At 34.3% G+C, this 15,928-nt stretch overlaps 1 protein-coding gene across 1 annotated transcript in view; it reads right to left on the bottom strand.

The window, feature by feature from the left end:
* The window catches only part of LOC137390663 (uncharacterized), a 49,699-nt gene extending 38,393 nt beyond the window's left edge, over nucleotides 1–11,306 (bottom strand). Inside the window, exons 1-2 of the mRNA XM_068076992.1 lie at nucleotides 11,210–11,306; nucleotides 10,597–10,787 (exon numbers count right to left, since the gene is read on the bottom strand). Coding sequence (XP_067933093.1) covers nucleotides 10,597–10,734 — 138 coding nt within the window. The 5' untranslated portion in view covers nucleotides 10,735–10,787; nucleotides 11,210–11,306. The remainder of the gene's footprint in view (nucleotides 1–10,596; nucleotides 10,788–11,209) is intronic.
* Nucleotides 11,307–15,928: the final 4,622 nt, after the last annotated feature.

Raw genomic sequence — 15,928 nt, 5'->3', positions numbered from 1 at the left:
AGTGTATGACTTAAAAAAACATCATATTATTAGAGAAAACTTGAATAATTAGAAAAGAGCAGAAAAAAGGTCAGGAAATACCATTAGATTTGGTGTAATAAGTGAACTTGTAAGGGTTCCACGTCTGCAAGGGAGTTGTGTAGATGATTTCTAATGGTATGGCGTAAGAGACACGATGAGCGTACTCAGGGTATTCCCACATGGCGCAACCAGTTTTCTGCAATAACATAGTGAGCGCTGACAGAGTAAATAGAAACCAGTAAAATTCATGTTAGAAATATAGGCAAGAACTCCAGACTAACCAAATTATGTTTGCTATCTCCAAATTAAGTTCATGTCTGACTGTAAAATCGGTGTTCTTGATTAAACCGCTACACGCTTTGTTATCTGTTCCCTATTAATACTAGGGAGTTAGAGGAAGACTGGCAAACAAGAGGAAACTTATTGTAATCAGGTTTACTTGCGTTTGACTCCTCTTTAGGGTTCAATTACTGAGTAGTGTGTTTCGTTACTGTTGAAGGCACCAAAAGATTATCCAAATTAAATATAACAATAATGGCCGTTGATAGAGTTTCAGAAAGCCTATAACATTAGCGGTGTTTTAAACCAGCCTAATAATCGTTATGTGACGCGTAACGATCAACTGTGCTAGTTAATAACCCCAAGCGCTTAAAGTGCAAGTATTTTAACCATCATAATTAGGTAAATCACTATCATTCACATCTAGGGTCAGTTGAACGATCATAGTGAAGCGGTTTAGTTGGTTTTCAAACCAGGAGGTACTGAGATAAACTCCTCTGCGAAGTGAACTTTTCATTGCTAGATCCAGTGAGACAAACAGTGAGATATTTGTATATATATTTAAGTAAATATAGTATTTTTACTTAAGTAAATATTTATAAATAAGTAGTTGTATACACTATCGCGGAAGCGCACACATGCACGCGTGTGTGTATAATTTCAATATATATGTATACTAACTGTGCCTCCCGGCGTTGCCTGGGTATTAAAAATTAGCGTATAAACAATGAAAAGTGATGAGATTTGCTTACCACTTGCTGGCAGGCAACTCTCCAGCAAGTGGCAGGCCATTGCCAAGTGGCCTGGCACATTGCCAATGAAAATTCCACTAAGCTAGTTAGTAAGCTTCAAATGCCGATAGGCTGTGGGCATTGACATTACGTCAGCATTGTTGCCCAGCTTGACTATGCTTATATTAGCTATAGCCGGAATGCAGACAAATATACGACATGCAGACATACTTTGATAAATATATACGTATATAGAAGATTGAATATTTTCATAAGTAGACCTAAAACTACAGTGCTCAACATAGAATTGAGCAGTATAAATTAGTAGATATATATATATATATACATGTATATATATACATGTATATATATATATATACATATATATATATATATATATATAGATATATATATAGAGTATTTATCTGCTGTCGGTTATCTCTCAGAGTTAGCTACTGTCAGTTTCATGCTTACGCAATCATCAGGCTGATGATCTTAAAAGTTGAAATCGTTTGCCTTTCCTTTACTGGCTATATATATATAGCTGGTAAAAAAGGAAAGAGTGGAAAATATCTTCCAATCAGAGAAGATATAGAGAAATGATGACATGCAAGAACATCTGTAATTCTGGTAGTCATCGGAGCATTAAACAATAAAAACTGCACACCATGTATGTATAACTGTGTGGTATGTGTACACTTATGTACAAAGTTTGTTTTTTCCTAAAACCGCTAGAGTCCTTAATGAGGTTTCATAGACTCACTTTAGCTAGCGAACTTGAACATGTGGTCACTCTCTTGCGTTTGCCTGTCACCTGTAAGTAAGGTCAGAAACATCAGCTATGACAGAAATTAGCCATGTTTATCAAAAACCTGACAGTCCGTTGTGTGTGAACAGTTCTTGGGCTCAGCATGGTAAACATCGAACTTGTGCATGAGAATGACATGAGCGAAGGAGACGGGTACTACAGTAGGATATCTAGTTAGCTTGTAACCACGGTGATATTATAAATGGTATATCATATCAAGATAGGGGCTAGAAGAGAAGTAGGTGCTGAATACCTTTGTTAGAGCAACTTTTGACTGGTTGTTGTAGGCTATGTACAGGTTTAAGTCAGAAAATCCTCGTCTGCTGATACTCACACCCATAGCATCCTGTCCAGCAACCTTGTAAGCACTAAACATAAAATATATGAAAAGCTAATGCACAGCAAGCTGGCAATAACATGTGAAGAGAAAGTAAACAACAACTATGAAGTTCAAAACCAGGAGAATACAATAAAAATACCGTATAAACAATACAAAATACAAAAAAACTCTAAATAAAAGAGGAGTAGTAACAATAATAAGTAAATAACAAGATTAATTATGAATACTGAAGGTGTAACTTAGTATATCATGTAATAGATGAGTGAAACACCATTATTAATTCTTATAATTAGTTAATTATACATTATTATTAATTACAAATGAGCATATTGAATATTGTAAAAATTCTAAAGTCGACATTTAATGTCAGTTGATTAATAGATGTATACATAATTTTTTGTTAATTTGTTTAATAATAAAGTTGTATGCTCCATTTTGTTTACAGAAAATAGTTACATATGAGGTAAGCATCTGCTACAAATATACTGAATGTTATGTCTCAAGCCATTGAAATTGCATAACTCTTTAGCAAATATTTGATGCTAGTTACTACTTACAACTAGTTACAACTAGTTACAACTAATTATAACTAGTTACAGCTAATTACATCTACAGTATTTATACAACTAGTTACGACTTAGTTACAACTAGTAACAACTAGTTACAACTAGTTTCAACCAGTTACTACTAGTTACAACTACTTACTACTAACAAGTTAACAACCTAAAAAGCTCAAATGCATCACCCTCTCTTCCTAATTCATTTTTAGCCTTAAATCTGAACTCTACTTTTAATCTTTTGCCTATACTTACACACTTACACTCTGTTTCCATTGACCTATGTACAGTTTTACTTGAAAACATGTAATGTAATATGCAACAAGCTGTAAAGAGCTGATCGAACATTATACATGTAAGTATACTGACTTGTGGTAGTAGCCGACATTCAGAGGCTTTGGCTTGGCAGTGATGTTGGCATCGGGCTTGTAGGCAATCTCGCCAAAAGCATCATCCACTACGTTTGCAGGATAGTTGTCAAGCCCTGTCCACAACGAAAATACATCAGTTACTATAATAGCCAATGTTACTGGTTTATAGGTGACGTTGGTAGCATGCAGTTGTGATTTAGCTAAAATAATGAACACTTATCTATAACTTTACTATTCCAGCTAACAGTTGATAACATTGAGTGATGGTTACAGCGGTTTAATAGTTACTACCATAAATATATAAACCTAGATTGACCAATAATAGCTATTCCCATCAGTTGCCTTGTCCGACCTAAATAGCATGGCGTAACGTCATTGTATTGTACCTCACGCTTGACTGCACTGTTATTAACAATGGAGCTAATGAGGAGAATTTGACAAAATCACATTTATTTTCACATAGAAACCTTCTTGTATACATAATCCAGTAAACTAAAGCAATTCTGTGATAATATCTGATAACCACCTTATATTAAAACTATAAAAGCTATGAATTGTTGCGAACAAATCATGAGCCATCAGGGCTTTATCTGCCACCATCTCCTATCCCTATTCTCTCCTTTCTCCTTCTCCAAAGAAGAAGTGAGAAGGGGAAAAGAGAAAAAGGAGAAAGGAGGGGGACAAATAGCCCACCCACTCAAATAGTCAGACCCTGGCTAGGAAAATAGACTAATATCATGCTGAACTAAACATGACTAAATATGATGAGTATGCAAGTATGTCTTAAGTCAAAAATGAGACAGAATGATTATTTTACAGCTGGCTATGTAGCTGGCTAGGTCACCAAAGCTGAAATGTAATTATTGTATCACTAGCATTGTGGATGTTACCAACTATGATGTAAACCAAGCAAAGAATTCCCTAATCACAGTTAAGAATCGTGGTGGTTTGACTTTGTCTTTGCCTGTGGTGATTAAGGTTTGCAACCACAGTGAGAAAGCGACGAGAGTGTTGCTTAGTAGTGCTGGATTGGTGAAAAACTCTCCTAGGTTAGCACTAATTGTCAACATGGAGAAGTTGCTGATGTTCAACACAATGCTATTGTTTAAAGGTTGACTTGCAACAAAATTCACATTACCGTTATTTGGTACCAAAAGATTCACCATGTCTTACTCTGTTGTGTTGTAGGTGCAAAATATGTGAAAATGTGATTACAAGCTCTTAAAAGCTCAAAAGCGAACAGTTAATCGCAGCCACACGAGACCGCCGTAGTTTGGATTCTCTTTCCAAAACGGCTCAAATGGGACATAGTCGTTACAGAATGGTTTCTGTTTACACTTTCATGCAACCTCATTCGTCGAAATATTTTCACAAATATACTTCACGCATTCAATAAAACTATGTCTATTGTTCTTACGCGTCTGTTTTATCGCCATTGTAATGCTGTCACTTTTAGCAGTGATATGTTATAACTTACCATAAAAAATCGTTAAACTTTTTAACCTTAGCTCGAAGGAGTACATATCATTGTCCGATAATCATGACGAGCCTGTTGGCCACCTGTGATAATCGAAAAGTGCTGCAAAAATTATTTTCGAAGTATTGGGTCACGTGATCAGATTACGACTTGACGATTGAATAATGTCGAAAGAAAACTGTAAAGTAGCGAGCATCTATATTTGATACGGGGTATTCGGTAAAACCCGAAGTGTTTGTCAATTGTTTTTCAATTCACGTGAGAACATCACGTGACAAGACAATAACCAAACTGTAATGACCACGTCAGAGAAATAAAGAGATTCCAATTAACGGTGGCTTTTCGTTTTTGAGCTTTTAAATGCTTGTAATCACATTTCCACGTATTTGGCACCTACAACACAACAGAGTAAGACATGGTGAATCTTTTGATGCCAAATAACTGTAATGTGAATTTTGTTGCAAGTCAACCTTTAAGCTACAAAGAAGGGTCCATTTCAATACCATTGAGGCATTTACAACGAGGGCATCCTGAGGAACTTAAAAGCGCGTCTAAGAACCTTCAATCCAGCAAATTTATTATATTTTTAGTTTCTTTCACTAATACCAGAAGTTTAAGGGAAGTGATGGATTTTTGCTTTCCACTATGCTGGGTTATCTATTTCTATATTTGTAAAGTATTTTTTAATTAATCTCTTGTTGATTATAATAGCAGTTGAAAATAAAATCTGTAATAAAAACACTAGCCAAATCATGCCATTAATCTATCACCCATTGAGTAGCATTGATCCATCAATGTCTAGCCATAAATTATAGATTGCATCTATAAACCAAGCCTCAAAATATAATGATTGGTGTGATAATGGTTTCTTTTATCTTAGTTTATTGATGTCACAACATTAGGCTGCAATAGAACTATCTCTTAACCTTAAATGAATAAAAAATCGCGGCGCGTGCTGACCTGGTCCGACCCGATCTTGGCCCTCATTGCTGACCCTGAGTCTGGTCCGACCCTGCATTCCTTGGTCTTGTTCCAGCTCTAGCTAAGAAAGCCATTGATTCCACTTCCCTGATCAGATCAAAACTTCACAGGCTCATCATATTTAGTCATGTTTAGTTCAACATGATATTAGTCTTTTACCTAGCCAGGGTCTGGCTCTTCGGGTGGGCCATGACAGGCTTTTTCCCTATTGGCCAATCTAGGTTTATATATCTATGGTTACTACACACCACACAGCTCAAGACAATTTACAGCAAAGTAAAAAATAATATTTCGATTTCTTTCCCAAAATCGAAAGCACCATTGTTTGAAAGCGAAAAAGATTTGCTGAAAACTTGCAAAGTGCTGGTAATAAGATTCTAATACTCATACATATATCTGTAATATAACGTATTACCGTATACATGTCCCCACTTTTAATATGACTGGGCAGAATGTGGCTTAATTATCGTTTTACTGAGTGAAAATTACAAATAACAAAAACTTTTTGGACATATTTCCAAATGGATAGACTTGCACCTCAACATGTTTGATTAAATAAATGACGTATTAATCGTTCAACCATTTTAGTGCTAGTCTCTACCATAGAGTTATCTCCCCCTAGAGTGATAACTACACGAGCGTTTCCGGTGCCAACAAGGAGCGTTTAGGCCACGCCTCTTTTTTGTGCTAGTCAGTCGTAGTGATTGACTAGATCAATAACATCAGCCATGAGAAGGGTTAAACAAGGATCATGAATTCCAGTTGAGATAGTAATTAATGTTCATATTAAAGAAATGATGATTATAGTTTATTACTCTAATACATGCTTATTATTTAAAGCAATTCAATACCTACCAGGGATCGCTAAACATATTATGGAAATGTTTACTTTTTCATTTCCATAAACATAAATATTTCCATAATTTTAGGGAAATGGATATGGAAATTTTATTTTACAAGTATGGAAATGGTATGAAAATGGAAATAATATGGAAATGAATTATGGAAATGCTATGGAAATGGAAATAATATGGAAATGAATTATGGAAATGGAATTAATATGGAAATGAATTATGGAAATCGAAATAATATGGAAATGGAAATACTATGGAAATGAAGTAGGAAAATGGAATTAATATGGAAATGAATTATGGAAATGGAAATAATATGGAAATGGAAATAATATGGAAATGAATTATGGAAATAATATGGAAATGGAAATAATATGAAAATGAATTATGGAAATGGAATTAATATGGAAATGAATTATGGAAATGGAAATAATATAGAAATGGAAATAATATGGAAATGAATTATGAAAATGGAAATTGTGACATACACGTAATCCCTGATACCTGCATGACTTGCCAAGGCACTGAATAGATAGTGAGTGAAAGTGAAGGTAATGCAAGCAGTTACTCATAGATAACATACATAGTCATACTGGGGTTGTATTACATTGGTGTGATGGGAAGCTAATCAACTGCCATCAACTATGAGCTGTACTACCCGGTGTTGCCCGAGTAATAAAAAATTATTTGGACAGAAAATTTAATTTTATATAACATTTACTATTCTAACTTTTAAACTTCATATCATAAGAAAATATTTTTAAGCAATTTTAAAGAATTAAGAGGAAAAAGAAAACAACTCTAAAGGTTTGCAAGCTTTTTCAAACAACTACAACTTTTAAATTTCATATCATGAAAGAAGTGTTTTGTTGAAATAAATTAGGAAAAAAAATAAAACTAAATGTGTTTAAATGTAAAATAATTAGCAAGTAATGGCTAAATATAATCTGTTTAGCTATGATTACAATGAAAAATTATTTAATAAATAAGGTAATAAAAAAGTATATTTTATTTTTATATAATTATAGTTAGTAGAATTAAGTATAATTTATTTTTATTTAATATATAACAACATTTGCCACTTTAACTTTCAAACAACATATTATGAAAAGTGTTTTGTGTAATTGAAATAAATGAAGAGAAGAGAGAAAATAAAAACAACTGTAAATGTTTTCAAGCTTATTCAAACAACTACCACTTTTAAATTTAATATCATGAAAGAAGTTTTTTGTTGAAATGAATTAGGAAGAAAAATGAAACTGCAAATGTGTTTAAATGTAAATTAATTAGCAAGTAATGCTAATTATAATCTGTTTAGCTATGATTACAATAAAAAATTATTGTAATCATAGCTAATTTTTATTACTTTATTTAATAAATAAAGTAATAAAAAGTCTATTTTATTTTTAAATAATTATAATTTAGTATAATTAAGCATAATTTATTTTTATCTAACATATAACAACATTTGCCACTCTAACTTTCAAACTTTTTGCTTGCTTACATCAAGCAAAGATGTCCACTAACTAGTGGACATCTTTGCTTCAAGCTAGTCTATGTATTTGATTGATATGTATTGAAATCTAAGATTACATGCAAGGGCTGTTTGTGAACTGAGGTGACAATGAATCACTCTATCACCATACAATGTCAATACTTTCAGTTGATGGCAGCCGATTAGCTTCCCATCACACCAATGTAATACAACCCCAGTATGACTATCTATCTTATCTATGAATAACCAATGATATACAGCCCCTCATGTTTGGGGGCTGTATATCATTGGAGTAACTGATTGCATTAACTCACTTACTTAACACTATCTATTCAGTGCCTTTTCAATGCATGTAGGTATTGAATTGCTTTAAATAATAAGCATATATTAGAGTAATAAACTATAATCATCATTTCTTTAATATGAGCAATAATTACTCTCTTAACTGGAAATTCATGATCATTCTCATGGCTGACGTTATTGTTCTGTCGATCACTACGATTGACTAGCACAAAAAAGGGGCGTGGCCTAAACGCTCCTTGTTGGCACCGGAAACGCTCGTGTTGTTGAATGCACAGTTATCACTCTAGGGGGAGATAACTCTATGGTCTCTACTATCTACAAAGCATCTGCCCATTTTATTACAAGAGTTATCTGCACATTTTAAGTTAAGGCTACGTATAGGATTATGTTGTGGGTACCAGGAATTTCTGACATGAGCGTATCTAGGAATGTGCCGGTCTGCTCTCTGATGTAGGAGTCCTTTTTGCTAGGAGACACGGTGTCTTTCACATCTTCATATAATGAGAACCTGGCAGCTCTTGACAGTCGATGACTCTCCATCGTTTTTCCGTTAGCGACTCTGGAGGCCAAGTCATCTTCAACTCGGAATCTGTACAACATTCACAAACAATAACTCTGGAATTTTTTTAAACCACATCAACGTGCATATAGAGTTGCAAGATATATTCAATACTAGTACATTGTCAGTTCCTTACCCCTTGAGAGACTGAGTTATGTGTAATAAGTAGGTGCACAATTATTCCGAGGTTTGGTAAGATGATCAAGTGGTGAAGTGCAGATGTGCTTGGCTTCAAATCCGAATACATAAATCTAGGTTTGATTTTTGAGTGCTGTAATTTTTATTCCTAACACTGTTAGCGTGCCTTCGGACAGACAGACAGACAGATGAGCACGGCTCTTATCATAGTAAAGATTACGAAAATCATACTTTTGAGAAAATCATAAAAGTTGAGATCATATTTTTACACATACAAATCCTACTTTTACACATGAGAGTGAAATTAGCAACACATAAACATCTTTGTATCACATTATAGCATTTTAGGGCATGAGAAACACTGTCAATACTTATACTGTATTGATATCTATATTGATATTGTTATTTTTAAAACTGACTATGTATATGGTGGCCCTTGATACTCTCAGCAATTTGAAAAGTTTACAATTTCTAGCCTGCAGAATACATAGCTCACATGATAGTTTGAGAATATAAAACACTTGGTCACAAGTAAGGCAGCTACTGGAAACTTGTATAAAGACACTACTATACTAACCAATCACTGATAGATTATAAAACAGTCTTAAAAACATTTTATAAAATTAAATCACACAAATTTAAAGCTGATATAAAGTAGCACAAAATGATTATATTTTTTAATGAAATATATCACATAAATCATATAGGTTTTAAATTAGCACATGAAAGTTTGAAAAGGTTATGCACTATTTTTCAGAGCTCAGAACCAACCTGGTGAGAGGAACATGTGTTTTTAGCGGGTGACAGAGTATCCTATAGTTCCACTGAGAGTAGACAATGTTACCAAGGTCATCAACGCTCGTGATAGTTGTAGGCAGGTATGCATAGTTTTCTTTGGTACTCTTCCTTCCAGTGTCCGCTGTGTATCTGATCTTAGTCTAGTAGAAGTAATTAAAATCTGCTGAACTGCAGTGGTAAGTTCAAGGACACTGCTAAACATTTTACTCAGTAACTTAATTTGCTCATTTAATGCCCTAGAAAACTTGTTTATCTGATGCAAAAAACTGTTTGACCTGCAGTTCAAAAAAACTCTTAGCATCAATAGCGTGTCGGTCACTTGAAAATGGCTCATCCAAGGTTTTACTATCAGCATTGGTCCACTGTCCTTCCAAGTAACACAGGTTGGCCTAAAAAATTAAATTGCACACTAAGATAGAAGACGATGTGGCTAACTTTTGTCAATGGTGTGTCAGCAAATATTACTACAAATAACGAAATGTTATTCATAAAGAGATTGAGTTGCTTGTAAATATTTTACCTTGAAATATTTTCTGTAGTCTCTTCTGCTGTGATCAGAACTCTGCCAGGCCTTGAACCATTCTCTAAGTTCCTCTATTTGGGCTGCCAAAGTTGGCTTGGACAAGACCTACACATACATGTACATAGATTAATCAGTTTGACTAACAAGCTACTACCATCACACAGGGCTGTTCAGGCACCTCTACAGTAAAAAAAGGTTCTAGAAGTGGTTTCGTTGACCCTACAGTAAGTACAGCCTGTAAGCTTGAAGATTCTTAGAATGTTATATCTATGACTTGAAGCAGATGGGCAGCTAGTGGATGTCCATCAACAAAACAAAAAGATTTTTGGTGTACCAACCATCTTGTTTATTCCTAGGCTCTAACCTGAGGAGGAACATTTGGGTAGGGAATGTCTTCGGTGGCCCCGTAAGTTTTACTCGTGCGAGAAGGCATTCTCATCTTGTAGTCATTATGTCTGGTTCTAAACTCTACACCGTTGAGTACAGCCACGAGCTCGCCCATACCAACAGTGCCTCTGTAGTTGGAATGCTCATGGATGGATGCGACTCTGTTGTCTGAAACAAAATACAGTATACTTTTAGAGACAACTTTCAGTTTACGTAATTGTATGTTATTAACTTCAATGTTTTCTATATGTAGGTTTTGTAGTACTGGCTTGATTTGAATTTATTGAAAAATACTTTTAAAATGTAATAATGTTAAAAGCATGATATGTTACAATTTATGATTTGTCATATATATTAAGATAAGCTTATGTATCAGCACCATGTTGTGCCATCTCAACCAGAATCTACCAGTCTGGTACATTGCTTATGACGATCATGATAATAACTATGAAAGTGAATGTCGAGGGTTCAAATCCTGCTTATAGCAATGATTTATCTCAAAATGTAATGCCTGAAGAGCGTGACACACAGCGAACGAATGAACACACTATTGTATTCATATGTAGACCATAAACTAGTAAATTATTTACCAGAAAAGGTTGTCGAGAAATAAGATTTGGATCCAGTTTTTGTAAGACGAGTTATTTTGAGACCAGAAGAGCCATGAGATCGAGTTGTCTCTTCAACATGTAGCTGTTGCTGGCTGACTTGACGAGCGAGGCCTGTGATTACAGTACGCTGACTGCTGATCGTCTTTTGCAGTTGCTTATCAAAAAGAGATATTATATTGTTTAGCAGCTGCAGGCTATATCAGCTATATCAGTTGTCAGCTAACAACTGTCAGCTAACAACTGTCAGCTAACAAGGGTCAGCTAAGAACTGTCAGCTAACAACTGTCAGCTAACAACTGTCAGCTAACAACTGTCAGCTAACAACTGTCAGCTAACAACTGTAAGCTAACAACTGTCAGCTAACAACTGTCAGCTAACAACTGTCAGCTAACAACTGTCAGCTAACAAATGTCAGCTAACAAATGTCAGCTATAAATTGGATAAGTATATCATGTTTGAAAAGGTAACTGTCACATTCAGCCATTTTAGTGTATGACAGCGAATAAGTAGCACTAGCCGTCATATGCACTAAGTCCTGGTGAAACTGGTTGCTCCCACTTGAATAGGAAAGCTACATATTATAATGCCATCTGCATTATAATATGTAATACTATAATAGCTAATCCACATTAGCTTTGCACCGAAGTTCAAAGATGAGTATGCAGACTTTGATACAAATTCCAACAGCTATGTGATCAAATATCAAATTTATGTTTTTTATTTAGGAACCAACAAGTAAACTGTTATAAGAAATGCGTAGTACAAATACCTCAACAATTTAAAATTAATGTCAAGTTTATCGCATAGAACAGTGGTATAGCAATTTAAAAAAGACAGATCGTTTTCTCCTATAAGAACAGGGGCAGTGAGTTCTATAAAAGTCTGAAGTTCTGAAACAAACCAAAGATGCTCAGGTATACCAGGGTTGAATCAACTGAATTTAGAACTGAAATTATGCTGTATCCGGCAATACACCACACATGCACACACACTCACACACATACGCATACGCACACGTGCACGCACATACACACGCCTGCACACACGCACACACAGATGACGATTCACAAACAGACTTCAGAACTATTATTTGCAACGTTCCTAAATAAAACAGTTGAACGATGCTTGATGCTTGGAACAGTAAATTAATAAGTAACACTGAATGTCATGTAAAGATGCCGCAGAGGAAATAGGAAGTAAAATGAGAATACATATTTTTGTCTTTTATGGATCCTCCTGTTTAGAGGCATTTAAAGACATTAACTATAACATTAACAACAACTTTTATAGCCTGAGTACTGCCAGCACTTACCTGCACGAGTGAGTTGATATTGGTCACTGTTGTCTGCAGCTTCTGAAAGTCGCTATCAGAAACTGCTGACAGTGCTGCGCTGCTGAGCAGTGCTGCCACCAATAGCTTCAGGACTATCTGTAATATTATGGTACATGATGTGACACCAAATCAACTCTTTTTTACAAAATATTTCCTCCCCCATATATAGTATTGTACAGAAAAATTTGCCTTTAGAATATAATCTTTTTATACTGTGTAGAAAACTAAAATTATTTATTTTATTAATGATCTCTGTGACTTCCAGAAGCTGACTCATGTCATTATAAACTGTATTTACAGTACATTAGTGCATTGTAAGTGCAATAAAAATATTTTTCAAATGAAGAGTAATTTGCACTGACCATTACTGCTGATGTGGTGAGACTGATAACACAAATTCTGTCACATTCCTCATATATATGGATGAGAGCTAACGTAGGGAGCATCCGGCCTCCTTTACATCCTTGTGAGAATCAGCATCTGAGAACTAGTGTCAGATAAAATAGAAACAGCGACCCTCGCCATCTTTTATCTCGGGGATTGGGGGTCAATTATTGGGTTTTAAAAACAGCTGCCTACAAAATGCTCTTCTTGTACAAGACAGATTTGTGTATATTTGATTTTTTACCAATAAACATTTCTAGCTGACTCAAGGATTATATGATCATGCAACTGGTGGTATTCTTACCTTAAAATATTAGTGAGGAGTGTATTTCAAACTTTTACCAATTTTTAAACAGTAGCTTCCTAACCAAATATAATAAACAGATTATTTCCTGTAATGCGCTATAGCCACAAGTCTACTCAGGTGTAGACAACTACAGGGCATGAGGTTTCCATTAGTGAAATCTATTCAAGGAAAGGCTGCCATTATTTATTAATTCTATCGTAGCTCTGAGGGTCTGACCTATTAGATGATCTTTGACCTATTAAAAGTCACATGACCTATTAATTTATCTAAGATCTAGTAAATGAGCCATGACCTATTAAATGAGGCATGGCCATTTAAATGTTCTATGACCGATTAAAAAATCTATGACTTATTAAATGATCCATGACTTTTTAAATGATTTATGATCTATTAAATGATATATAACCTCGAGGAAATGATATATGACTTATTAATCTATCTATAACCTAGTAAATGAGCTATGACCTATTAAATGAGCCATGACCATTTAAATGATCTGTTACCTGTTATAGAATTTATGGCTTAGTAAAGGATTCATGACCTGTTAAATGATCTATGATCTGATAAATGGTCTATGACCCATTAAATAATTTATGACCAGTTATAAGAAACTGTCTCAGTTTAGAACCAAGTTGGTAACAAGTACATACAATACCTAAATTGATGTCTTTTTGTATTCAGTTAATAGTTTTGTACTAACCATTGGTTAATAGTATGTAAGTAAGCTGTAAGGCATCATCTAGCGGACACCATAGAGATAAATGTAAGGCAGTCAATTTTTGCTGTTTGTATGTACAATTTATTGTTTTTACAGCTGAATATAATCTAATATGGTATATTAGAAGTATAGAGTGTATACCTAGAGGTATTAAAGTGTACAATATATTATACATAGTGATTAGAGAATGTTAAAAAAGAAACATGATTTGTGATATTGAAACTGTTCTTTCAGCTCGCGAAGCACTTAAAAGTCTCAAATATAATAATATTTGTGTGTTATAACCGTCAAGCCTTTTCTTTTCCGTGTCTGCAAGTTTCTGCCACATCCCGTGTTGCAAGCTGATGAGGACTGTCAATTTAAAAAGGTAGTTCCATAGCATTTGCTTTTGTACCACCAGGCTGTTAGCACTGGCTGATTTGCTAGCTAAGAAGTTGTCTTACCACTCCATGAGTGGCAGCTGACCTCACCAGGTTCAGTCTTGACACTCTAGTCCAACTCTTTTGTACTTCCGTTCACTACCAGGTCAGGTTTATGTAATTGTCTCTTTCCTACTTTCCTACTTTCTCTTTCCTCTCTTTCCTACTGCTGTACAAGTTTCTGCTCTAATAAGAGAATATAATATTAAAAAGCTTAAACTAATACTACCTGCTAATATACCTAACATCTATAACTAATACTACCTGCTAATATACCTAACATCTATTACTAATACTACCTGCTAATATACCTAACATCTATTACTAATACTGCCTGCTAATATACCTAACATCTATAACTAATACTACCTGCTAATATACCTAACATCTATAACTAATACTACCTGCTAATATACCTAACATCTATAACTAATACTACCTGCTAATATACCTAACATCTATTACTAACACTACCTGCTAATATACCTAACATCTATTACTAATACTACCTGCTAATATACCTAACATCTATAACTAACACTACCTGCTAATATACATAACATCTATAACTAATACTACCTGCTAATATATCTAACATCTATAACTAATACTGCCTGCTAATATACCTAACATCTATAACTAACACTACCTGCTAATATACCTAACATCTATAACTAACACTACCTGCTAATATACATAACATCTATAACTAATACTGCCTGCTAATATACCTAACATCTATAACTAACACTACCTGCTAATATACCTAACATCTATAACTAACACTACCTGCTAATATACATAACATCTATAACTAACACTACCTGCTAATATACATAACATCTATAACTAATACTACCTGCTAATATATCTAACATCTATAACTAATACTGCCTGCTAATATACCTAACATCTATAACTAACACTACCTGCTAATATACCTAACATCTATAACTAACACTACCTGCTAATATACATAACATCTATAACTAATACTGCCTGCTAATATACCTAACATCTATAACTAACACTACCTGCTAATATACCTAACATCTATAACTAACACTACCTGCTAATATACATAACATCTATAACTAATACTGCCTGCTAATATACCTAACATCTATAACTAATACTGCCTGCTAATATACCTAACATCTATAACTAACACTACCTGCTAATATACATAACATCTATAACTAATACTGCCTGCTAATATACCTAACATCTATAACTAACACTACCTGCTAATATACATAACATCTATAACTAATACTGCCTGCTAATATACCTAACATCTATAACTAACACTACCTGCTAATATACATAACATCTATAACTAATACTGCCTGCTAATATACCTAACATCTATAACTAATACTGCCTGCTAATATACCTAACATCTATAACTAACACTACCTGCTAATATACATAACATCTATAACTAATACTGCCTGCTAATATACCTAACATCTATAAACATTCCATTTACCATCTATAAGTTCAGCACTAAAATGCAATGTTTTAAGGTCGGAGC

Source organism: Watersipora subatra, chromosome 1 (assembly GCF_963576615.1).
Source record: "Watersipora subatra chromosome 1, tzWatSuba1.1, whole genome shotgun sequence".
NCBI classification, from domain to species: Eukaryota; Metazoa; Bryozoa; class Gymnolaemata; order Cheilostomatida; family Watersiporidae; genus Watersipora; species Watersipora subatra.
Note: the sequence above shows the minus strand (reverse complement) of the source record. Positions and strands in the feature narration are given on the sequence as shown.